The 25938-nt window shown below is 36.9% G+C and overlaps 1 protein-coding gene across 21 annotated transcripts in view; it reads left to right on the forward strand.

Moving 5' to 3' along the window:
• The window catches only part of ATF7IP (activating transcription factor 7 interacting protein), a 114987-nt gene that overhangs the window by 28665 nt on the left and 60384 nt on the right, over positions 1–25938 (forward strand). For 3 of the 21 annotated variants that reach the window (XM_026069122.1, XM_026069124.1, XM_026069123.1), the window contains exon 1: positions 6183–6217. The exons of 5 other annotated variants lie outside the window; for them this stretch is intronic. In XM_026069122.1, coding sequence (XP_025924907.1) covers positions 6198–6217 — 20 coding nt within the window. In that variant the 5' untranslated portion in view covers positions 6183–6197. 13 more of the 21 variants (XM_026069107.1, XM_026069108.1, XM_026069125.1 and 10 more) reach the window with 11 other exon arrangements.

Raw genomic sequence — 25938 nt, forward strand, 5'->3', positions numbered from 1 at the left:
AGGAGGGGGAAGGGTGAGTTTTGGCAGGCATTGATGTATTCCATACTGTGTTTCCACTGAGCGAGATCTCTGAGGAATTATTCAAAGTCTTCAGTCATGTTGCTCATAGTACTTCATCTTATTTAGAAGATTTCTCTTAATTTTTCTTAAAGCATTGGTCTTTCAAGTGTTGAAGCGTCTGTACGTGTATTTGATATGAGAGTCTTGAGATTATCTGTGCAGAACCAAAACTTTTTGGAAAATCTCTCAGCTATTTATTTCCATTACCAAAAAATCAAAAACATCATTGTGTCTGTCCAAGAATTGTTTAGTTGGGTATTGGACTGCATCAAAGCATCTTGGAAGTTTGCAGAGATGAATCAGCCAAGGATGGTGAGAGCTTCCCTGTTCAGTGAGAGTTGAATCCATCCTGTGCAGCATGGCTGTCTTTAAATGTTTTTCAGGGCAGCCCTTTGGATACCATGATGAGCAGAACAGTTGATTCTGTTCAGAACCTACCCACATCAAGTTCTGAAAGTGGTCCGCAGGTGCAGCGAGGTGATCATGGTCATCTTCAAATGCAAATTTGCAACCATTCAGAGAAGTTTAAACTGTAGTTGCAATTCATTGAGCTGCTCTGTCCTCTCACTTTTTTTTCTTTTAACTTCAGAGCAGTCCTCAAGACTGAGGTCACAGATTGAGCTGGGATGGCTTGGCTTGGGACAGCTAGGATATTTGCTGTTATTCAGCTACACAGACTGACTTGCTTGACAGTTTTCTCTTTTTTTTTTTTTTTTTCCTGGTTTACAGTGACATTTTAAGACCTATCTATTACTAGTTTTGGTTTATCATTAAACACCGCATAATGTTGAGCAGCTCAGATGTCTTTGTGGCAGTAAAATGACTCTGATGAGCCAAAAGTGTGTGTTTTCTTTTCTGTATTGTTGAGCACTGGGAAAAGTGGGTGCACAGGTGTGTGATGTATGAGTACAGGGAGAAGGAAATTGAGCTGCAAGTTTGTGTGTAACCATGTCATGGAAAATGCATGTAGACAGCATAGCTCAAGGAACTTCACACATTGGTAGAGATTCACTGTTTGAATAGACTGAAAATGAGCTGGAAATAGACTGCCAAGGTTTGCTAAGGTTTCCAACGCTTTGCATCAGCATTGTTACAACAACCCTTGTAACTTTTCTAACTTTTTCTAACTGCATGTTCCCAAATCTTGCCATTCTGTCCCTTATGTTGGCACAGCAAGGAGCTGGATTGGAGAACTGATCTCTGAAAGGCTATTTACCCCACACACACCCCCAAAAAAAGTTTAATGTCCCAGTCTGCTGCATCATACAAACTGTTCCACCAGCGTAATAAAGATGGCGTAAGGGTGGGAATGACTCACTGAGGAATGGGGTTGTACAATTTGTCACTGCAAAAATGCACATGGATCCTCCACATCAGTGTCAACAATCCTGTAAATATATGCAGTGACTGTAAAACAAGTTTTGATGATCTCAGGGAAAGACCATATTTGAAAAGGATATGGAAAAATGACAAATTCTTTATTGTCAAGGACATTACTTTTGGAGGAGGATTGTTTGTTTGTTTGTTTGGAAGGGGGTGGAGTCTAAGAATATTGCTACTTTTGGTTTGGAAAGCATTCTTGTTGTTGTTGATTTTACAGAAATCTATGTCCATGTAGAATAATGGTGAGAAAGGTCTATAAATATGTGGAAGTTATGGTGTGCTATGAGGTGGTTCTGTCTCAGCAATGTCATTTAGTCTGAATATACAGCCTTACTGCCTTTACTGCCTTTAGGTCTGTCTTCCTTTTCACTGTCTCAGTACACTCAGTAAGATGCAGATTGAAAGAAAAACAGGAAAGGAGAAACAAACTTGATTTTTGTCCTTACTTAAATTTGAATGTATACATTATACACCCCCCCCACCCCCGAGAAATCTCAGGTCCTCTAAAGTGTTCAGACTGGAACAGGATTTTTTCAACTTTAAGAAGAGTGGTTTAGAGAAGTGCTGGCAGCTCCTCAGTTGGAAAACATCCTTCACTTAGAAGTGACCCTTCCTTGCCTGGATAGGAGTGAAAAAAAAGACCACAAAATCTGAACTGACTAAAGGAGCTCCTCCGCTTTTCTCCTGTGGTTATTGTGGCAATAAGGAGTTACCAACAGTACTCTAAGGCAGAGGAATAGGCCCTCAAGCTCGGTGCTCGCTTGTCCTCACCCTCCATCTTCCTTGCCCGGTTTCAAAGTGAACCAGAGCTGCTTCATGCCAGCAGTGTCAGCCCCGCTGCATCTCAGTTGAGAAAGAAAGCTGATGGCAGTTCTTGGATCTCTTGGTTTAGAATCTGGTACTCTGACTGTAGGCTGAACACAGTCTGACCACAACAAAGGATCTCCACTGAACAAAGCAAAAGTGTCTTAAGTGCCCCTTTTGAAGTCAGTATCTCAAACATGCTTAAACTCTAAAGAATAAACCCACAGTTTTGCCAATCAGGGGAATCCTAGCTCAAATTTTGCTCTACATGATAAGGAGAATCAAGTAGTATTAAACTTGGGTCTCACTATGAATCAAAAAATATGCAGCCCTAGCAAAAAGTACAGCCACTGGATTGTTCTTTTCTGTAACTACTCTGAGATGGAGAATGAGAAAATTCATTAAGGTTCTGGTTGACAAACTCACTGAGAATAGCAGAGGAAGCAGTTTCCGGTCACTGTCATGTGAGAATTCTGCTAAAAGACACTAAGTAAAATCTGTTTCTCTTGGTGGCATTTTGGAGAGAATATCCTAATACTGTCCATCAGGAAGCATAGCAGCCTGCTGGTTTTGATGTAGTTCCAGAGAGAAAGTTATTTGACAGGACAGTGGCCCCCCTCCCCCCCCCCCCCAATAAATATTCAGTTAAAAAAAAGGTGGTACAGAAATTCTGCAGAAGAGGAAGAGCATACTACTTGACCAGTCTGAGGTAAATTCTTATTGCCTATCGCTCTTTTTAGGTGGGAAACACTCCAACATGGGATGAAGGCTTCTTCCAGACAAAACTGAAACACTGCTGAGTATTATAGCTATAGGGTTCACTCAAAATCTCATCCTTTCTCTCTATATAAGGATGATGATATATGTGAATGGTGATATAGAAAGAAGACCTATTGCTGGACTAGCTTACAAACAGAATGAAAAAGTTTAAGCAAATTAAGCATTATCCGTGACTTCTACTATTGTAGACACTTTTATTATTATAACCACTTCTTTTGTTGGACCAGTACTAGAATAAATTAGTAATCCAGCCTCTGCTAAAAGAGAAGGAGAAGTTAAACCTTTAATCTGGGCTTAGTTCTAGAAAAGAATCTCCTTTTCTGTACCAATACTTCTGTATTGATAGTCAACACAATTTGACACCCATTCATTGCCATTATGATACTTGGAAGGTTTTATCATTCGTGGAGAAGTGCTACTAGTATTTTTAGAAGGTTGGTAGTATTGCTGTTTAACATCTTCATGTCATCTTTTTAGATGGCTTCTTTAGCGAAGCCTTTTTCAGAAACAAAATGTCATAGCTGGATGAGTTGGGATGCTTTGTTATTGTTTTTTTCACAAATAGAGGAAAAAAGAACTTTTAACGCTTCCCTGACACGTTTGCAATCTTGAATATTGTTAAAAGATTTGCAGTAATTTGCCTTATTGCAGAGGAGAAAATAAAAAAAAATAGGAACGCTTGTTCTCTCAAAACAAACACGCTTTTTTACTACCTCTCATGGATCAGTAGTTTTTTGTTCAAACAGTCTTCACTGGGGCTGTACAAGATTTTTCAAGATGTTAGTGACAACTTTCAAAGAATATTCAGGTTAGTAGAAACCTCAGGAGGTTATCTGGTTCAATTACTTCTATTAAACTTTCTTCAACATCTTCTTTATTTAGAGAAATTCTTCCCTGAGAAGGTCTCTGAGTAGTTCAGGTGACAAGTGAGTATGACCAGGTTAATACTGACCGTCTGGGTACATAAACTGACCTGATCTGTTTATCATGACAAGTGCAAACTCGACAAAGGGATTGTCACACATGCAGAATCATGAGGAGAATCTGGAGTTACTGTCTGCACAATGATCAGGAAACAGCTCAGCTGTGGTGTGTGCCAGCACATGGCGAGAGGAGACAGTTGATGTATATTGATGTCTGCAGTTGTTGAAAGAGAAATTCACCCCTTGAGGACTTGGAATAAGGTGAATCTGCAGTCCTTTCCTTAGAGAAAGAAAGCATTGTGGCTTGCTGGTTCAGCAGGCAAAAGCCAACCTGTGTAGGAACTTTGTTCAGAATAAATCAGAAAGCTTTAACATCAGAAGGAAAAAAAAATTCTCGGTAGATGAAAGAGAAGACAGTGTGATCTTCTGTTTTCAGCAGGATTTCAAAATCGGGATATAGTGTAGAATTCTTAATTCAAAGTATACTCTTTCCCACAATACAATAGGCTGGATCTACTGTGCCTTTTCTAGTGGTTGGTAAATACAGAGCTAGAGTTCTGAATCACAAATAAAGTACCTTGTTTACAGTTCATGCTTTGTAGTACAGAGGTTTTCATTTACTGAATTGCCTATTTCTTTCTTCAGAGAGTCTCCATCTGCTTTCTGCATTTGGCAGACTTCCTGGGGGTTAAGCTATTACAGTTAAGATTAAATCTTCAGAGGTCAAGACAGCTTTCCTGTGAGGCTTTGATACCACTTGTCAGTGGCAACATTCTTGAGTATTATTCACACTGCCTACTTTTGGCATCTAACTTTTTAGGTGGCGCTTAGGAAGCATTCTAGAGAAAAAAGATGGAACTTTACCATAGGCGATCACCCTGTCCTAAGTGACCCTACACAAGTGCCTTTTTCTCTATATAATTTTATATGGAGTTTAGGAAAACAAGCCTTGTAAGACATACAAAATAGTTGCATAAATTCTTCTTGTTTGTGATGATGGTGCTTCTGGATTGTTGCTTCAACTGCCATCTTCCCCCCCCCCCCAATGGTAAAATTAGGGATGTTTTTGTACAGTTATTTTGAGTTCTCTAGAAAACATTTTATGGACCATTCTGGCAAAATCAGTGCCAAATGATAGATCAGTCAACCTCAACTGGCAGCTCCTCTTTTGGTATTGTATACTACTGTGAATGCTGGCTTGATCTTTCATGCAGATTCACAGTACTTCATGAATTTGTAATGTCTTGTTTGTTTATTTTTAAAGATCTGCAGAAGCAACCAAAACAATAACTTTATTGCTGAAAGAAATGTGTTTTTGTTTACTTCCATCAGAGCATGCCACCTGCTTTCCCCTTATGGAGGCAACCCTGGCAGTAGAAGTGGGACTCCGGACCCACTCTTTCTGAGCAGCAGGGGTCTCAAGAGGATCATGTCTCTAGATGTATTTCTCTAGTCCACCAGGCTAGTGCCTGTGATCTTACCAGTCAGCCCTGCTAAACATTCTGGGGTATATAGTCATTTGTCTGCAAGAACATTCTTTGTCATCCCTCCTACTTTTAACACCTTGCCAGCAGCAAACAAAGATAGCCAGTAAATAAAGTGTTCCTCTCTTCCGTTCTTTTCCCCAGTGTTACCATACAGGGGAGTGTTGGTTCCTATATCCTTTTAAGATAGATTCTAGAATGTTTAAAGACCTCGAATATTGTTAAGGAGAAGTGGCACAGAATGCTTGACAGCTGTATGCCTTCATGCTTGGTAGGTTTGCCATTTCTATTATTACAGCCTACAGAGTTCTGCTTTGTGGATTGCAGTATCACCTGTTGCTGCATCAATAAAAAGATGCTGACTTCCTCCTTTTGTCTACAAGTTCATTGCCAGCTTCATGCACAGTTGACATTGTGACTTAGTGCAAACTGGGACTGATAGTCTTGTTTGAAAAGAGTTCCACAGGAAAAGAATTAAAAATAATAATACTGGATGAGAGGTTAAAAGACAGGAATAACTTTTCAGAGTATTTTTTGTGCATCTTACATAATTGCAAGCCTCGTTGGGGTCATTAGTGAAGATCCTCCTAAGTCAACACATAAGAAATACTTCGGGAAGTTTAAGTTGGCCTAGATCTGCTATGAAATCTGTGGTCCCTTCAGGTGAAAAGTAGAAGTCTTTGTTTATCTGATAAAACATCTTTGTGCTCTTTATTTTGCAGTTCTCTTTTTGCAAGAAACATGGACTGAGAATACCCAGAGCATGCTGTGTACAAAAGGAAGGTCAGGAGGACACTTCACATATAATTTTCTTTTTTTCTGTTTCCTCTTCAAGGACCTATCTGTAGGATATTGAGGTTCTGGAAAGGTAGATTCTTTCTTGGTTGTGGAGAAGAAATGTCTTTAGAGTACAGAGGTTTTTCACTTTCATTATTTTTTGTTAGAAGTCCATATTGCTTTGTAGTATCAACAATATGCATATAGTTTACAGGAAATATTTCAGATTCCTAGTAGAGGTATCTTACCACTGGGATGGATCTTGCCATTTGGTCATCCCACCACACAAAAGATAAAAGTCAGCTACTTAGTAGTTATAACAATTTATTTATAGAGACCAGGGATTGAAAGGTCAATCCAGGTGAGATCATCCTTTTAAGTAACCAGCTTTCTTGGAGTAATTTTAAAGCTCTTTATGGTTTACTGATCACAGAAATCCACACTCTTCGGAAGTACCTAAGTCAATAAGAACTTACAAGAATGACTAACTGAAGTGAAGCTTTTTATCAAAGACATGTTGCCAAAAGTATTCTTCAGATTTCTGGGACTTACTCTTGCAGTTGGATGATGCAGAACATTTTTTAAGCCAAACTGTATCTAGATGGGAGACAGTGTTTGAGTATGTCAGTCATAAGCATCCCAGCAGACCCTCTCTTGTGAAATGGGTGAAAAGATCAGGCATGGAACATAGTCTCTGTCCTTTACCCTTATCAAGGCATTTGGGGATGTTACTTCCAGCTGAGGCTGGGGAATCCAGTTATGCCATCTTTTAAACTCATGGAATACTTTTTCTTTGTGAAGATTCCTAAGAAAAGTTCTGAGGCTCTCCGACTGCTGTGCCAGGAATTTACTTTTGCGCCAGAGTTCAGGTACAACAGCAACGTTTATGTTCATAGAAAGGGAAGAACCACGTCCTCCTCCTTTCAAGGAGTAATTGTTTCTGGGTTTTGCAGCAAGATGATATTCTCAGACTCATATTTTCTTAGGGATATTTAGAAATGTCTCTAAAACATCTCTTTCCTTGGAGATACAATTGATGTATGCCTCTCTGATACAGAAAATTCTGAGACGAAAAGGAAGGTCTTAATAGACCTAGAATAGATTATGTAGTTTCTGTACACGTAAACTTCTCAGTTCTTTCTTGATTTCTCTCTTGCTATGTACTCTGGCTGAAAATCCCCCGGAAGATTCTACTGTAGAGCAAGAAACCCTCTGCTAGATTGACTTACATAAGAAATAAAGATGGAAAGTCTCTTTCTGTGAACAGTTTCTCTTGGCAATCTGATACTGCTTTGAAATCTTTTAGGACTTCTTATTTCTAGGAGTTCAATATAAAACTCTCTAGCTGACCCCTTTTTTATCAAGATTCATATTGCAAGATGAGAAATTGCAATAGCTAGATTACTGTTAGATCAATATTTTGTTAATCTGTACCCTTGGGGTGTATGTGTAACATTAGTTGGGTTTATCATCTGCCATTTTGAACAGTTAAATGAGCACCTACTTTTTCTCCCTGATCAATTTAAGGCTATGACTTGAATAGCTGTAGCCTGAAGTGCATGCTTGATTCCATTTATTTAGTATTTCATAAAAGTATAGCTGTATTTATACCTCTCATCCTAAGAGCCTGCCCCTAATTGTTACAATTTCATCCTTTCCTCACATGCTTCCCTGATTCTTACTTAGTCCAAAGGGAAATGATACTGCATACAGTTCTTGTAGTAAAGTTCATATTACAAGACAATCAGGCATACTTCTTAATGCTTAAATGCTGCTTAATAACATCAGGAGAGAGTTCATAAGAATTCATTCTGAGGTATGTGTGAACATTGTATAAGCTATTTAAGATAGAGCTGCATAGCTGTGCTGGTGCTCATGCTGCTAGAGGTCTGGAAGACTTGTTTCTTCTTTTGAAGAATATCTCTGTATCTGAAATGTGCAGAACCACCATGTGGCGGGGTGCAGGCTACTGTCCCGTAAGGCATTGTTTCATAGCAAGCATCACTGGGTTAGATGACAGTTCTGCAAATGCAGTCCTCTAGTCAAGTAGGTGGATTCTAGGCTGTGGGGGGGTTGGGAGAGTTTTTTGGGTTGTGGGTGTTCCCTCCCCCCGTCCAGTAAATTCCATGTGGGTAGTCACTCACTTAGCACATCCGGATAATACGCTTTAAGGAGTATCAGAAACTGTGCTGTGGTTTGAAATTTTCGTTATTGTTGTTACTGTTAGCATCTCTTCTCCTTTCTGTTCTTGCTGCCTTGAAAGGAGAAAAGGCAGAACAGTGGTTGGAATTTTCGGTGGGATTTCAGTGACACTGTCATAGTCATTTCTTAGCACATGCAAACACTCAAATATATATTTCATCTTCAGAAGAAACACAGGTATTTAGAAAAGTACAGGAGAAGAAAATATCTCTCCCCACTTCTCACTCCTCACTCCCCTCACTTTTTCTAGTATTTTGCTAGCTCTGACTTTTGATGGCATAGTGTGCAAACTTAGGAGACAAATCTTTTTGGTAGAAGATTATCGAAACAGAATTAATCTGTCTAAAAGTTATACTACTCTATAGGCTGATTTGTGCATTTAAAGAAAAACTATTGACTGGTCCTTGAAAATTCTACTGCATCACATTTCATAAAACAGTTGGAAGAAGCTTGTTTTCTCACTTGACATGTGATGCTATTTAATTAGTGCGCTACAGATCTTTGGAAAAGGAGAGAGGGGAAAAAAAGATAAGGTTATTAAAAGAGCCTTAGGTTCCATCCAAGTATTCCCAAATGGCAAATGGCAAAATTGAGATGAAGCTAAGACATGTTACTTAGCAACTGTGGGTGTTCTGTCTCGGCCACAGATGAATACAGCAAGTGCTTACAGCAGCAGTGAAGTGAGTCTGTCTGGGGAAGGATGTCTAAGGAAGCCAGTTTTCTTCATAAAATTTGATAATCTCTTCCCCATTGCAACACTGGTAAATCTTCAGAATGCCTTTGTCAGGAATGGGAAGCAACAACCTGACAACAGAACTAATTTTGCAAATTGATACTTTCCTAGTGGTAACATCTTTTAATATTTAATATTTTGGTGTTACATTTTGTATTTGATTAGTGATAAGCTCTAATTTTTCTGATCCTTGACATGTTTAAAGAATTTGATACAGGATTACACTGGATTAGTTACTGGATTAGTACATTAAGAGAAGTGGAAAAAATTATTTTATGATGTCTGAGGATAACTTATTTTTTTTCTAGTTGCATCAGTCCTAATTGTCTTCTGTGACGCTTGCACTGTGTTCCCTGCTGTAGATTTATTCAGCTGTATTGTGTGCTCTTAGACTGGTTCTGGAAACGCCTACTGGCAGCAGCCTCATCTCTTCTTTTCCTGACTTTAAGATTTCCCATTGCAAACATATTTTGAAATCCTATTTCTTCTTGGTGCAACTTTTGAACTGTTTAGAACATTCTTCTGAAATGAAGTTTTTCAGATTAAAAAGAAAGATGAGGAAATAGAATGTGACAGTTGAAATTTTTGTATAGAAACACAATCTGAATTGGTGGAAATTTTAGCAGTACTTTTTTTAAATCAGCAAGCTTTGTAGGTGAGAGGAACTTAATTAAAAAAATGTATTGCATCCCACATCCTCACATTTCTCCCTTAAGTTATTCCATTTGATTTCTTGGCATTAAAGGTGTTACTTTTTTGACAGGAATTTTAAAGTCTTGTAGTTGCTCAGTGCCCCCTGATTTAGACTTCTGAAAACAAAGACCCCATACTGGTAGGGGAAGGTTAAGCCTAGCAAAGTATCTTAAAACAGAAAAATGATAGAGTAGTGTTTACTTGAAATTGTATTTGTCTAGCTTGTTATGTAGAGTATTGCTGAACAAAAACACAGAAGTGCTGAAACATACCCTCTCTTTTCATTACTCCTACTTCACCCTGAGCTATTAAAACTGCCAGCTTTATCTGTTTATATCTAAACTACTTAATACAACTTGAAGAATTTTTTTTAAGGTTCTGTTGAACTTAGCACTCCTTGCATCATCTTCAAGCGTGTTTCTCAGTATTTTTATCTGCAGTGTTCACTGAATGAATGGTGTATCTCATCATGTCAGAATGGTAAACAAAGAAAGGAACTCAAGAAGAAGATGCAATAAAGCTTTGATCTTGTCGGTTGGCAAAAAGAACCAGAAGTCACACACTTGGAATTCATATCTCAGATCTGATAGACGTCTGTGTGGCTTGTATCATATAAATAAGAAATTACATTTCAGAAGCAGAGTCTCATTTTGGTTGCATCAGCTTTTTGCGTACCCGACTGGAGATGCCAGGCAAGTTACTTTCTTTTCCCAGAAGGAAGGTAGCTAAAGATAAGTTTGCTTCTGCTTATTTCAGCCTGATCTTGTACTATGTGCATGTATTGCTCAGCTTCCAAAGACAAGGATTATAATTATAACTCTGTACAATAAGACTAGATCCATAAGTTAAGAGTCTAATTACAACCAGAAAATCTACAAGATGGAAAGTCAGTTGATTGCATTTTCTCCAAGGCATGTCTGTTTTGCTGAACAGATGTACCTTTCTTCTGTTCATTTAGTTTTAAGTGGCTTAACGTATTAGTAGAAGATAGGATTACTGGAAGGATTACTCTGAAAGATACCTCCTCAACTCTTCAATTATTGCTCCCTTGCTGAAGATGTAAAATTCCTTCAGAAGACAGGTGGAACGGTCATCTGTCCATCGTTAAAGGTCCCCTTTAGAGGGTTGTTTTTAAATACCTTCCAGCTAATGCACTCTATATAGTCATAAAATCAGACCTGTTGCTCTGTCACTTCTTCCTGTTCGTAACTTCTGACCTGCTGATTTTAATCAAACTTGAAAAAGGTATAGCAATATCAAAGGAATTTCCTACAGGCTTTATGAAAATTGCCAGTTGGATGCAAGTAGAAGGAATCTCAAATCAAATCTTCCCACTGAGGTAAATACAGGACTATTATACAGTAACTTTTTGTTTAGCAGCTGTCAGCTGGTCAACTGGCACATGTATAATTTTGGACAAGCCAGAGGAGATGTTTTCTTTTCTGTCATGAGAGAGAGTGACAAGATTAAGTTATACAGAACTGGAAGAAAGTCCCATTTTCATTGCTTTGTTACTTGTTTGTTAAGGTGCAAATACATAGAACACTTCCTGTTTGGTTTTTTTGGGGGGGGGGTATTTGTTTTTCTGTCTGCTTATTGCTTTTTCTTCCTCCTAGTCACATTTCTGTGCTGTCCTGAAATGAGTATGAACAGCAATAAAGCTTTTTCATTTTGCCTTTTTGCCTTTTTGTTCTGGCCAGTACCAGAGAGCAGCGCTTGTGTTGCGTCTTTTGTAGTCGTGCCCGTGTTCATATTGCTACTCTTTGCAATTCCTTAGTAGTAACCTGTCCCAGAGAAGATGCTATCCAGTAGCAAAAATTAAATTGAGTGTTTATTACCATCACTTCCACAAATTACTTCAACTGTATTTCAGCCATACCAAACATAAATTTTATTTGAAGGACAGAAGGCTCAATCTAGTTACCTGTGTTTACCATGGAAAAAATACAGATCACAGCTGTTCTTCTAGTTATTTCTACCATGGGTTCTATTCCTTGAAATGTGTTTAAAAGGTACTGATGATTACACTATTGACTGTTCTGTAGTTATTTATTTAATGTACTTCCCACCCCACCCCAGTAGCAGGTCAGCAGCTTGATTATTCAGAAATAGTTGCTAATAAAAGCAAACATAAATGGTTTGTTAACGCTAGCAATTGTCATGTAGAATAACTAGGAACCTTCAGTCATTGTAAGATAGCCTAGGAACTGGGCTCCAACTGACTTAAGCACTGTAAAAAAAGTCTCAACCTTGATAGTGTGGGACGTAGGATTGCTTCTGCAGAAAGTGCAACTACAACCTCACAAATGTTTACAAATCAACAGATGGCACAAAACTCTTGCCAAATGCAGTCCTTTCTGTGTGTCCTTTCTGCATAACTGTATCAAATAAAAAGATATCCTCATAGTTTCTTTATATTTGTCAAAATAACTCAGAGTGCTGGACCGATTCAAAATACAGGTTTAAGTTGTGCTAATAGCTTACAAATCTAAATGTGTAGGCAAAAAAAGGTATATGTCACTCTTATTTTCCAAGGCCGTGATACTCAGGTAATGGTCAGTTTTCTTTAGAAGGATCTAATCTAACGTGAGACCTGATCTTACAAACTGAGAGTCAGTTTGGAAGATAATGTTGTTATAACTTTTAACTAAACCAAGACATAAATGAAATGAAGGAGTGGTTAAGGGGGAGACTTGAAAGTTGCAACTTGTTTTTTTTTTCCTGTTTTGTCCAGGCTTTTTGTCCAATTTTAGGTACACCAGTTAGCATTCTTTCTCTATGGCTCAGTTCTCCATCAGTAAAATAAGTACCTCTAAACCTCACTGATATGTTGCAAAGTTAGATACGTTCAGTGGAGGGACAATCAGATCATTGTCTTAGTACTGGGGTCATAAAGTACCAAGCATAATAAAAATAAATTTAATTGCCTGTTCACTTTGGGCATAATTAATTTTTTGCATAATGCAGATAGATTTCAGTTTCCTGTCTTCCCTGTCTTTCTCCTTTACTGTTTTTCCTCTTCACCTGCATGAAGTATGTGGGCTTTTTTCCCCTCTCTGGTAGTCTAAATCTGGGAGACGTTTGATTTTTTTCACTCAAAATGAAGTGTGTCTGAGGACAGACAAGACAAATGGGGTAAAAAGATTTTGTCGAAAATTGATGTTGGGGGGAATTTTTGGCTTTTTGTATACATTGGAATTTATTTCCATCTGTTTAACTGCTTTTTTTTAATTGCTGTTGAATTCACGCATAATTAATTACATCTGTACCTAGTACGGTATTTGGTACTTCATGTTTGAAGTTCTTCCCTAGGCATTCAATGGGGTGGATGCAATCATTTGAGATCAGAATGATCATATCTAAAATACCTGATTGGAAGTAATTTTAATATTATAAATGTGTCAGATTTTCTGCATGTCTTTATCTGTATTTGATATCTGGGTTGATGACTGGTGTAACTGTGCAGGTAACCAGCAAAAGGAGAGAGTTATCTAATGTAAGCTAGTTCACCAATATGTGTATTTGGAACGCCATGCTCAAAACTTCTCTACCTTTATGTGTCATTGTTTGAAATGTGTCCCTGAATGTCAAATACGTCATTGGATACTAGTTCTTCTGAGATAGAAAAGCTACATTAAATTTTAATTAGCATGTAATTGCCTCCTGGCAATTTAGTGCAACCACATTACAGCACACTTAGGTTAGGTTTTTTTATTTGTTGTCCTGTATATTTCCAAATTATCTTGAAGTAGTAAACCCTAGAAGTAATTTTAAGCCCTGAATCAAGATACTAACTGCACAGAAAGATTTATTCTTATAGTTACTGTGAAATACTGTACTACATAATTAAAAAGCATAAATGATTAGTTGTAAGCTCTTTAATATTTCGTGAAGAGGTTTAGATGAGCACAAGTTCCAGCTTATTTGGTGTATATACCAAACAAAACTAACATTTGGGGGAGTTCTTCTGCTTCTATTTTCCTAGTTCATGTATGAGTCCTCCAATTAAATTTTCTGTTTTCAGGGAATAGGGCCAGGGAAATCAGTTATTCATCTTTGTAGCAATAGTGATGGGGGGGGACGGTGGAACCACATTTCTTTAATGCTGTCAAACCTCTGTTGAAGATTTGGAATTTCAAGTTTTGGGATAATCGGTGACTCCTTAAGGGGTTACTTCTCCCTCTTGGTCCTTGTCATAAATGACTGTTTTCTTTGATTATCAAATGCAGACGCATGAATTTTGCAAATCATGTTTATGTAAGATGTAATTAGCTTTAGGCTAAGCCATTTCAAGTTTCAATAGTTATATTCCCTTAAAAATACTCTGGCAAACTAGACATTGATTTTTTTCTCAGCAGTCTGACCTTTTTCATTGATGTGCTACTCAACTTTGTGATGATCATTTTGATAGAAACTTGGTGTTTTCTTACAGCTAACAAATGATAGCTGAATGTTAGCTAGAGCTATCCAAACTTGCTGTTGGATCTAAATATACTCTTATTAAATACTTTTTCCTGGTTTATTTAAAATAGATATCCAGGTAACTAAAATAATCCGACTCTCCACAGCTCAACACACAGTTTTACAGCTTGTATACATGTAGCTCTGGCTTCATGCGAGTAAGAAAACTTAAGAATGTTATGGAGTAAAGTTTGTCACCTGACCTAAAGTGACAAAGTAATGTTAGTAAAAACAGACTTGGTTACCTTCAGGTCACTTGGCAAAAAGCTTAGTATGTACATATTTATGATCAATAAAAAACTTTCTTTTTTTTCTTTAATAGAGAAAAAAATGTTTACACTTACTGCAGGATGCTTTACTGAAATCTTTTTAGAGGGATCAGACAGTATGGATTTTCATACTTACTGTAATGATAGACACTCGTGGTACTCATAATATCGGGTATAAGTAACGTTTGCTATCCACTACAAAAAAAGAACAAAAATAACATTTCAAATACAATTTCACATTAGGAGCTTGTTATTGTCCATGGAACAGAGGCAAAATTTTTTTCCCTTTCTCTTTAATATTCTGTCTGAAAGCTTTGTGTGTTTTTAAGATACTTCTACCACTGAAGAATCTAGTACAGTCTAAAGCCAGAAGTTAAATCACATCTTTTAATCTGCTATTTTATGACATTTATTTTTGAAGTGTTCAAGAAATAACTACATATTTTTATATATGAGGGAATTAGTATTATTGCACATATTGCACTCCTCTGACATGAAAGCAGTGAATATTTAAAAATAAGTAAGAAGACTTCCACTTGAAAAGACCAGCTATATGTTTCTTTGTGGGAACAGCTTCCTTACCTCATCCATAAAAAGCCTGAAAAAGCAGATGAAGCTGACTTCATAGGCCACTCGTAGTGCTCTGTCAACCTCTAGGAGGTCTCCTTTTCTATTACAGTGGGTGCTTGGCTCATGATGCATCTAAACCCAGAAAACCCAAGGCTCTTCTATTGCATGTCCCTTTATATGTGTGTGTGTGTATACATATATGAATGAAGGTTAAGCTCCTTGATCTAGCTTAGTGCTGTAGTGTTATACAGGTAATGTAAATTGGTATGCAAAAGCTGGTATGTGACAGGCTTATCTAACAGAAGCAGTGCTGTGTTTCCTCTTCTGCCCACTATCTTGTGCTGGCTCAAGTGTTAAGTGCAGCTTCATGGTGAATGGCATCAGGCAACTGATCTAAGACTTTTTTTTCTCTGCTGGCTGGGTTTTTCTATATTGGCTGGGTTAAACTAACATCAGTAAGGTTGGTTTTAACTGCTCAGTTCCCTGATCTGAGTTCATGTGCAGCCTCAAATGCTTGCATTATATTCTTGCTTAATTTCATTTGTCATACCCAAGCATGATTACATGCTGTATAATGTAATATCAACACTTTATATGGAGTAGATGCAAATTTTGTCACTAATATTCAGTCAAAACTATCGGTGGGAAGAGTTTTAAAAAAAAAAAAAGTACAAAAGGATTATCCCCACAACTGAGTGATTACTTTCAAGACATTTATCTGGTCCTCCCTACTTTTGTTCAAATAACTTTGCTTGTCAGAGTATATAACTGAGTTGACATGATGCATTAGGATTAGGCATAAGGCAGTGCTTTGGAAATCAGTAGGGCATATCATGGTTTGCTGCATGCAGATAGGCTTAACTGTGTCACTTACAGCTGACTTGACATTATTTCAGAACTTAGCTATTTACTTTCATGGAATTTCAAGTGTGGAAAGCAAAAAAAGGTGATGAAAAAAGAAATTTTTATATTCAGTAACAATTATATTTGAGATGTTGTGTTTGGTCTCCAAAGAACTTCTTTGGCATACCACATACGGCTGTATCATAAAGCTGTTGACTACCCTGCAGATACTTTATTGATGGTTGTAAAAAGGATGAAAAAAGCTAGAATCAATACCATTTCGGGATACTTTTTGCTATCAAAAACCTTTGAAAACTAGTTGAACTATTCTTCGTGTCTGTTTGTATGACTGGAACTGCATAAAGAAGCCATCTTGTGTCTGCCGTTCACTTTCTGCTTCCTATACCTCGGTCATTTTAGCAGAGGATTAATTTGTTACATCTTGCAATCTGTATGCATTTGCAGAGCTTCTTTTGAGCATGGTTAAGTTGAAAAATAATCTATACTGTGGTTGCTTACATGTTAGATGATGAAACATTTAAAGTGCAGTTTGGGTAATATCCTTGGTAGCTTTTCTTACAAGCGTTTACAGGTTTGAGACATGGAACAAATCTTTGCTTAGCAGCAAATACAGAAAAATAATTGGCTGCCCATTGACTGAAGAAAATACAATCTGTTGCTTTACACTCTTACTAGGATAAATAAATCTTACTCTATTGTATGCTTGGTAGATAAGAAATTGACTGCCATTGAAATCTATTAGAGAGTGACTGCTTATCATTGTGAAAATATGCACTACCTGCATTATCTAGCGTTCTTAGCATACTAATACAGTGGGTTGCTAGCACTGAAAACAGTCATTTTGATTTTTTTTCTCTTGTATCTGTTAATGAATGGAATATTAGGTAGCTAAGTTCTTTTTTTTTCCCCTTCTTTTTTTTCCCAGTCTCTGTCCCTCTGCAATACTGATTTCTTTTGGAAAATATTTAGCCTCAGTTGATAAATGAATAACTGTTTTGTGGGCAGGGAGCTGCAATTGTTAATAAAGATTATTAACAATGGAGCGAGCTACCATTAGAGTAGCTTAAAGAGTGTTTGTGGCAAATAGTTCTAACAGTAGAGACAGGTAATAAAGTTTCCGTAAATTGTAGCTTTTACAAGAAATTGATATTTCTTTTTCTGCTAATGCTATTTTAAAGACTTCTGATATTCAGATTTTGCCTTCCTTTACTTAAACCTCCTCCTTGTTTGTTCTTGTTAATTTTTGTGATTCTGTTTTGTTGAGTAATTCAAGAGCTACCAACTGTTGTCAATACTCTGTCTGACATTGACCATCTGTGTTGGCCAGCTTTCTTCCTCCCCACCTCATTTAATCACTACAACTTGTAGCAAATACAAGTATTTGAATATGTATATACAAGATATGGGCAGACAGAACTTCCCAGGCTGTGGAAGACTTGGATTAGGCAGCTGGAGGTGCCCTGCATGAATGGGTTGCTCTTCTCAACAGTTTCACTTGATTGTTTTTTAACTACCTTTAACCCAGTTCCATGAAATAGTCTAGGTTCAAAAAAAAAAAAAAGTTATTAGAAAAAAGATGGCATGAGAGGGGCAGAAACCTAGAGGGCAGGAATGTTGGATCAGAAAGCGTGGAAACCTCTTAACTTGATTCAGCTCCAATCAGAAGAGTTTATGCCTACGGTTCAGCGGTGCCGCTGAAATTTGAACTTGTAGATGGGGATATCTGTTTTGTAGCTTGAAAACAGTAAAATGTGTGTAGATGTAGATCATTGTCCTGTTTTGAGTAACTTCAGCAATGTATTTACGTAAGCATTTTAGAATTGCATGCATTATGTGACCTGTTTTTATTATCAAGATGTCTTCTAATAACAGTTTCTTTTCTTAGTTCAGTCTGCACACCTTTTCAAATTCCATATTGTCCCTTAGTGTAAATCTGCGAATTCTTCTTGTGTTATCTGTGGTGGCATGTGACTTCCCAAAAAATAATTTAGGAGACAAAAAAATAAAAAAAAATCAGGCGTAAAACAGTCCACATTTAATGAAAGTTCAGTTCCATCTGTTGCAGTGGGTTGGATGACTCTGTCATATCACCAAACTGACGGGATATAAAACAGACCAAGTAAGATGGTTTGTTCATGCTTGCTTAAAAATTCACGTGCTTCATTAGTAGGAAGAAAAGAAAATAATGTGCAGATTATATCAGTTTGTTTTCATTTGAAAAAGATAGTAAGGACTGCAATGCTTTTAAAATTATGTTTTTTATTTAAAAAAAAACAAAAACAAAAAACGGAGACTTAAGTATGTCACACCAGCATTTAACACCTTTGCTTTCAGCACAAAATTTGAAGATTATGTGTCTCTTCAGCTCTTGTGTTTGCAGAGGTTCCTCTGCATCTCCTAGATGGTAGCAAAGTTGTGGGGTAAATGTGGTTGCTGGAGGACATATATGTTGTGTTTTCATACATGTTAACTTCACAAACGAAGAGGCGTTGTATCTTGGTGTGCAGTCAGTCTGCTCCCATTTTCATGCCCGCTCTCAGTGACAGGCCATGATAGCGATTCTGTTTTTAGCCGGTTGCCGGGCAGATTTGTATGTGCCTCCTGGTGGTGGCTCAGCCTCAAGTCACGGATTGGCTTATGCAAAATAATCTTTGCAGCCAATGGGAGCATCGATGCAAATGTCCCGCAGTGGCTGCCCTCCGGGGGAGGTGCAGGGTTTGCGGCTGAGGGAGCTGCTGAGGGGGCAACATGGCTGCGGGGGGCTTCCTTCTGGGTATGTTCTCAACATTTACGAAAAGAAAATTAATCATTTCATGTAAAAATAAGTAAATAGGCTTCCTGCCCCCAAACCCTAAAGATTACAGGAAGTCCCTACCAAGTTTTAATTAGAAGAAATTATAAAACATCTGTTTTTTTCAAAAATTGAAGGCTTTCCTCCTTGAATCAGATTTGAGAAACTTGGTAGTTTAGCAATGACTTCTGTATGTGGAAGTACTTGTTCAAACAAGTACAGTTAGCAAACAAAGGCAGCAGGTGCAACTTCACCTCCTAAGAAAGGGTATCTTCCCTAGGGAAAATATAGATAATATTTTATAAAACAGCAAGTTCCCACAGTTAACTAATCGGCCGATATTTTAGTTGCTTTTTAAATTGTTACCATTTTGCTATGGAGAAAATGTCACGTTGGCAAAAAAAAATTCTAAAATGTGTTTGTATTCATGACAAACAATAATTTTTCAATGTAGCATCACCTTTTTGGGTGCAAGTTTTCTTTCCATTTCTTCTTCCAGCACCTGACAAGTGACCTCAGAGGGCCATTATTAGTGACATCAGACTTCTGAGATGAGCTGTCTGATGCTAAGTTGCAAGTGTTTGAAAGTCAAGATGACATCACTACAGTTAGGTGCCTATGTAATACATGAACTAATTTAGAAATTGCTTTACAGAATATTAAGGGTAAATATATCAATTTTTCATTAGAACCATGTTATTCTGCATTTTATCTAAATGAAGATTTAGAGAGATCTAGCTTAAAAACGATGTAGTTCTGCATACACTAATGATGCTGTATTACAGCTTTAGTCTGAATTATCACCTGTAAAAATACAGCACTGATTCTTTTTTGGTAAGTAGAAAAACTTACATGAATGAAATAACTTGCATTACTTTTTCTAGGTGTGTGTTTTGTTTTGTTTTTTTAACAGAATTTGTCTTTTTTTTTTGATCTGCATGTACATGAATAATTGATTCCAGGTTGTTCAAGTTTTAATTTTGGGACTATTAGAAGTTGGATAAGTTTTTAATTGTGTTGTGGCAGTAAATGTCCTGGAATAATTAGCTCCACCTGGTATTTAATGATAATGGTAGCTGTTATTCTTATGCCAGAGACGTGGCATAATGTTGTATAATATTTAAACTGTATAATAACAATATCCCACAAATTATCTTAAAATGTACTAATTCAACTTTATAAAAATGGATTAGAACAATTTTTTTTATAGAAAGAAACACGCTTAATGCTCTAGCTTGTGGTAAAAATCTAAGACTGTTCAGTTTTGCTATTACAGAAATTTGACACAGCAGTACTTGTTTCATGCTTGGGGATCTCACAGCTGAACTGAAAGCTGATGTTTTGAGTTGTTGGTAAAAGTTGAAATCCATAACATTTTTGGGAAGTAGGAAAGCACAATATCTACCACTGTTGCTCTGGCTGAGTTCCACTCAATTTTGTTGGTTTAATGATCTAAATAGCTGTTAAAATTAGCTTTCAGAAAAAGACAAAGCTCTCTTCTGTTCTGGGAGGTCAAGCTTCAGAGCTTAAGTTTCATGTGTTAATAAGCTGATCATTTTTGGGGCACCTGAATTGCTTGTATGAGGTTAGCTGGAATATATGTTTTAATTAAAAGTTGTTGTCTTGTAAAGACGCTCTCTTCTTTTTCTTTCTCCCATCTTCAAAAACAGGATATATTTTATGTACAGTGGTTATCAAGGCATAAGTTGATGGACCATGTAAGGCTCAGTTCTGCAAAACCACTAACAGTTGAAATACCTTAGTTGGATAAATGGACCTAACATGAAGTAGCTGCTGTGTCTTGTGGGAAAAGAGTTCTAGAATATTAGTATTCGCATTAGTGTGTGAAATGGGTTTGTGAGCCAACATTGGAGGTGGTATCTTCCTCTTGGAGCTAGAGAGGACACAGAGCAACTGTGGCTTTCATTGTGGCGTTGAAGTGGTGAGAGCACAATTCAAGTCTGTACTGATCAGGTTGTTGATCAAGTAAACTACCTAGGTGTGTACAACTAGTTTGAAACAGTACTGTAAATTTACTGTCGTTTACTAAGCCTGTAACCATGTATTTAGGTGCTTTTTTTTCAGTGGGCACATGCATACACGCATATGGGCTCAATGCTTTACTGAACTGGCTCTTCAAAAGGCAGAGTGCATGGGTGGGGGAGAATTCTTCACCAGTGCAATACGACTTCTGCCTTGAAAGCAGGAGAAAGAGTTTGATGCTTATGTTGGAACACTGGAAAAGTATAGACACTGCATAGTATTTGAAGGGAGAAAAGGTTAACAACTGCAATACTTAACCCAGGTTGGCTTTCAGCAGTTTTTTGAATCAGCATTTAACATCACGTAAATTTTGTAGTCTTGTAAACCCATTTTAGCCTAAAAGTGTTTTTGCATGTTGTTTAATCTTAATCAGAATTTATTTTTAATCAGAATATTTATTGAGACTGTAAACTTCCTGTTTGTTACAGTCATGGGTTAATGTTTTTGTGAAGCTCTAGATCTTAAAACAAAATCAAGCTTTTCTGTTTCTGGTAGTTTACCAGCTCTTTGGAAAATGTTGTTAGTTTAATACAAACTTTGCTTGTTTGTACGATAGGCCCCCTTGTTTGTTTTCATACCCTGGCTGAATTTTTGCCAATGGCCTCATGGGTTTTTGTTGCTGGGTAGGATTTAAGGAGCTGCAGTCTGATTGGTTGCCAAACAGTAGCTTCTTAGAGCCAATCAGATAAGGTATTTGAGTTCTTTCCCAGTACAATAACAACGAAAGGGTTGCTGACTAATTTTTCCTATGGGGAGGTTATATAAATGAAGGGTATAGCTCTAGCAGCCTCCCTCTTGGGTGTGTATGAAAAATTACAGGATTCTACTACAGAGGAAAATGCTGTTATTCTTAAGTTACAAATTACCAATCCACTTTACTAGATCCTGGATATTAAATATTAAAAAAAAAATAAAAATAAGTTAAAGGTTTAATTACAGTGAATTCTGTTTTGCTGAAAGTATATTAGATGAAATAGAATGCTGATTTTTTTTTTCTCAGAAAATGGCAGTCCTCCTTCATTTTGTTCAGCCAACATTAACATAATTTTAGCCTAAAAGGGAAGAAACTGACCGAAGTCATGTGGTGTGCTAGAAGATATTTTTTTCCACTTGATATCATTGATTGTGTTTATTACATCTTAAAAATGAAGACACAGTCATATGTGGGTTTTAATAGGCTTGTGGTTACATCTTGCATTCAGTCAGATAAGTCAACTTAACTTATTTTCATATCACTAATATAATTTATCGGCGCAGTGTTTCAGCACATGTTCTGTAAGAATAGATCACAAACTTGGGGGGGGGGATTGTGTGAAAATTAACTATGGGGGTTTTAATTGTTGACAGTTTATATAAACATTGCTGTTGATGGTTTCAATTGAGAACTGCTTTTTATGAACCACTTCCTAAAAGGTAGGTTCTGTTCATCACTTTATTCTCTGGGACTCTCCATCTAGAACAGAGTACTCCTGACCATTTGCTGTCTCAAATTTCACAATTTGACTGCGCTAAATTTAACTAGACTTGCATATTTGGGCACTGATTTTCATGATCAAAGGGGAAAAATCTTGCTTTACTTCCTTCATGTAGTTCTTGTGCTTTGGCGAATGTTTTACAGTTGTGGTGCTTTTGGCTAGCACTGTGTACACTCTAGGAATCCTGTGCAAACGCTGTTCTAGACTGATTATATTATGCAAAACCCATTGTTCACTATTGTTCAGATTCCAGCTTTTTTCCCCCTGCATTTCCATGACCTTCTCTTTGTCTGTTGCCTGTTACCAGGAAGGATTCAGATAACTGCCTGCTGATTGGCTAACTTTTTGAGCAGTTCTTGGGCTGCTCCTAGGAGCAGACGATTATAGGCTAATTCGTAGCAGCTATGCTAATACCTTCCTTTGTTGTTTTAGAGCCGCGATCTCTCTGCAAAATAAAAAATGTAGGGAAGGAAAAGGAAAACTGTAATTGGCTGAAAGAGGAGTCCTTCATGTATTCTTAGCTACATTGGCACATTTTGGTTTTGCCACGTATATTTGGTCATGAGAAAAAAAATCTGCAATTATGATTGGGGAGAGGTTTCTGAAGGTGTGTTTCTCATTCTGAAGTATATATCACTTTCAAGCTTAAAATGAAAAAGGAGAAGGGAATTATCGTGATATTTAAGTAAATATACACAATGTTTGTGTGTGTTGGTGTTTCAAAATTGATTATCATTTCAGTGAACTTTATTTAAAAAAAAAAAAGCCTACCACCTTATTTACTGAATTTAACTCTTGTACACTTCACTCTATAGGCAGGAATCATTTTGTACTGTAACATACAAATGTCTTCCCTTGAAATAAAARATGCCCTTTCATTGGTTTGGCACCTGTGCTACTTGTTTCTTTGTTGCAAGTTGGTCGCTTTGTGCATAAAAACTGTGGAAAATGCCCAAGCTTCATATGAGGGAAGCGTATAGCAAGTGTAGACAAACTCTGTGTTAATTCTTAAGTATGTAAGGAGTCTATTTAGATGAATTCTTTTAAAACTAAAAGTGTTTTAAATATTTTACTTGTGCCAGACTAAAATTAACGCAATCTGCTCTGGAGTTACTCTCTGCAAGGCTGCCTCCTTACCCCTTTGTAAGGATGGAAGGCAGATATTATAAGATGACTGCTGATTGGCTTGCACCAATATGACCAAACCTGTCTGAACTGGTTAGTGATTTATTTGTTTCTTATTTTACGCAGCTCTTATGTGAGATCTGTTACTTGGCTGCAGTGTGCTCCCTTGTGGGTATGGCTGGAAGTTAAATGCCTTAAGTCTTGTCTGCAGTGATACATGATATTTAGCTGCTAACCAGTGTTTAATTTTCATCTTTTAATCTCTTCTATGCTTACAGTTTTCTCATTTATAATAGATTTTATTGGATGCTCTTTGGTTGCAAAAGATGATTTGCGTGAGTGGGTTGAAAATATGCATATGTTATTCAAATAAACATTTAACAATGGAATTTTATAAGGAGCCTTTTTTCTTTTGGGTTCATTGTAGAAATGTATTAGAGCTTTGTTTTTAAACGAGATGTTGGATAATATCGTCAGATTAAAAAGTAAACATTACTTTGAAATACATTAGAAACAATTGATTCATTTTTTTCTGTTGTAAGAAAAGAGTAAAGATGCACGAATATAAAAAAGGTATTCTGATGTTTGATTGTAAAAGACTTATTGGCAAAGTTGAAAAGGAACTTTCTTTCATTTTACTGTGTTTTTGGCTGTGTTTTGTGTTATGTTAAAAATATGAAAGATTGAGATTATTAAGGAAATTGGAGCATGTAAATATATTTTCAGTTTTACTTTGCTTTTTAAGTTTCATTCTATGATTACAAAAGCGTGAATCATTTATGAACTTTAGGTTGTGAATATTAATCGAAAATACTTTTTGGTCACAGCAAAAACAGGATTTTGAATTTTGTAACTTAAGGATTTTAAAATTCTGGGTAATGTTCATAAAAGAGAGTGTTGGAGTCAGGGGGATAAAATACTCATCTCTAATTACCATGCAAAGACCCCTTATCCTAGCACTGCTTTTAATGGAAGACTCTCTTGCTAGCTGATCAACTGTTATGATCTCTTGAAGTTGTTTAAGGTTAGCCAAACTTGGGGTTTTCTATATTTTTTTCAAATTGACTCTAAAAGCGATATTTCTATAGCTATGTACATTTTGTAGGGGATTATATGCATGGAACTTAAACATGTTGATCATGCCATATTATGCGACTGCTTTGATAAATACTTTTCGAGTGGTGTGAAAAAACTTGCTTTTTATTTTAAGCTCTTGGGAGGAAAGAAAAAAGATGCTTTCAAAAACTGCACACGTGCTTCTGAAATATTTAGATGTTTTCATATGCTTCTACTAACTTCAGGTCAGGACTAAAATTACTGTATTAAATGTATTCCTTTCTGAAGGAGTTTGAAGATACTGTATTTAGCATGTAGACAGCTTTGGAAAGATACTAACAAGTCATCGGGATTTTGTATGTCATCTAACTTGAAATAGTTATGTGATGAGAGAATATTTTCTAAAAAAAAAAAAAAAAAAGCTGATTTTTCAAATCAGTGTTTTCATAGGTGTTATATTTTGTTCCCACTAGTGGCAATGCAGCAATAGACAGTCTTGTTCAGAAACTCATGTTAAGACTGGCAGAAATGCATCTCTTGGTGGTACTATTGAGAATCTAAACAGAGCTGATACAGTCTTTGTGAAGATTTGGCTTATCTACTGCTGAGGTGTGAACTGAAGTGTTTTTTAGCACCATTGATTACTCCAATATGAGGATTAAAGATTGTCATGCAGAAGAGAACTGAAATAATGTGGAAGGGAATCTGAATGTTATGTTAATTGGAAATAGAAAACAAGGAAAAAAACTTCTTTTTTAATCATATCTTTCCATTTTGCCCGTGTATTTTTAACAGCCACAGGTTATGTTGACCAGGTATAACAGAAGCCTAATAATTATAAAGAACAGTATTTCATGATTGTAAGATTTAGCATTTATCTTGATCGTTGAATTAATATAACTGGCTCTAGTATCTTGGAATGTTCTATTTGGGAATGCAGAAGTGTTAAATAATGTTGTTCAGAAAAGCTTGTTTATGAGGAACCTAGGAAGGATCCCGCAGAGGACTACCAAAATGATCATCAGCCTAGAGCACATGTCCTATGAAGAGCAGCTTGAGGGAGCTTGACTTCTTTAATTTGCCAAAGAAAAGGCATCGGGGCAATCTTAATAGCTGCTTAATAGTTGTAGTCCAAGTTGGTTGCAAAAAGGGTGGAGCCAAACCGCTCATGTAGTGTTGGATGGTACAAAGGAACAGTGGCCATGAGTTGTATGTATCATGGGAAGTTCAGGTTGGGCATTAGGAAAAAAATTTTACAAGGAGGACTGGAACAAGTTACACAAAGGTTGTGGAATCTCTGTGTTGTAAACTTGTCTTTTTAAGACCTGGCTGTACAAAACTACAGCTGATCTGATCTAGTGTTGGTGATAGTCCTGTTTGAGTGGGAAGCAGGATTAGATGACCTCCAGAGGTCTCTTCCAACCAGCATTTCTGTGATTCTTTGA

This window comes from Apteryx rowi, unplaced genomic scaffold (assembly GCF_003343035.1).
Source record: "Apteryx rowi isolate R43461 unplaced genomic scaffold, aptRow1 scaffold_287, whole genome shotgun sequence".
In the NCBI taxonomy this organism is placed as follows: Eukaryota; Metazoa; Chordata; class Aves; order Apterygiformes; family Apterygidae; genus Apteryx; species Apteryx rowi.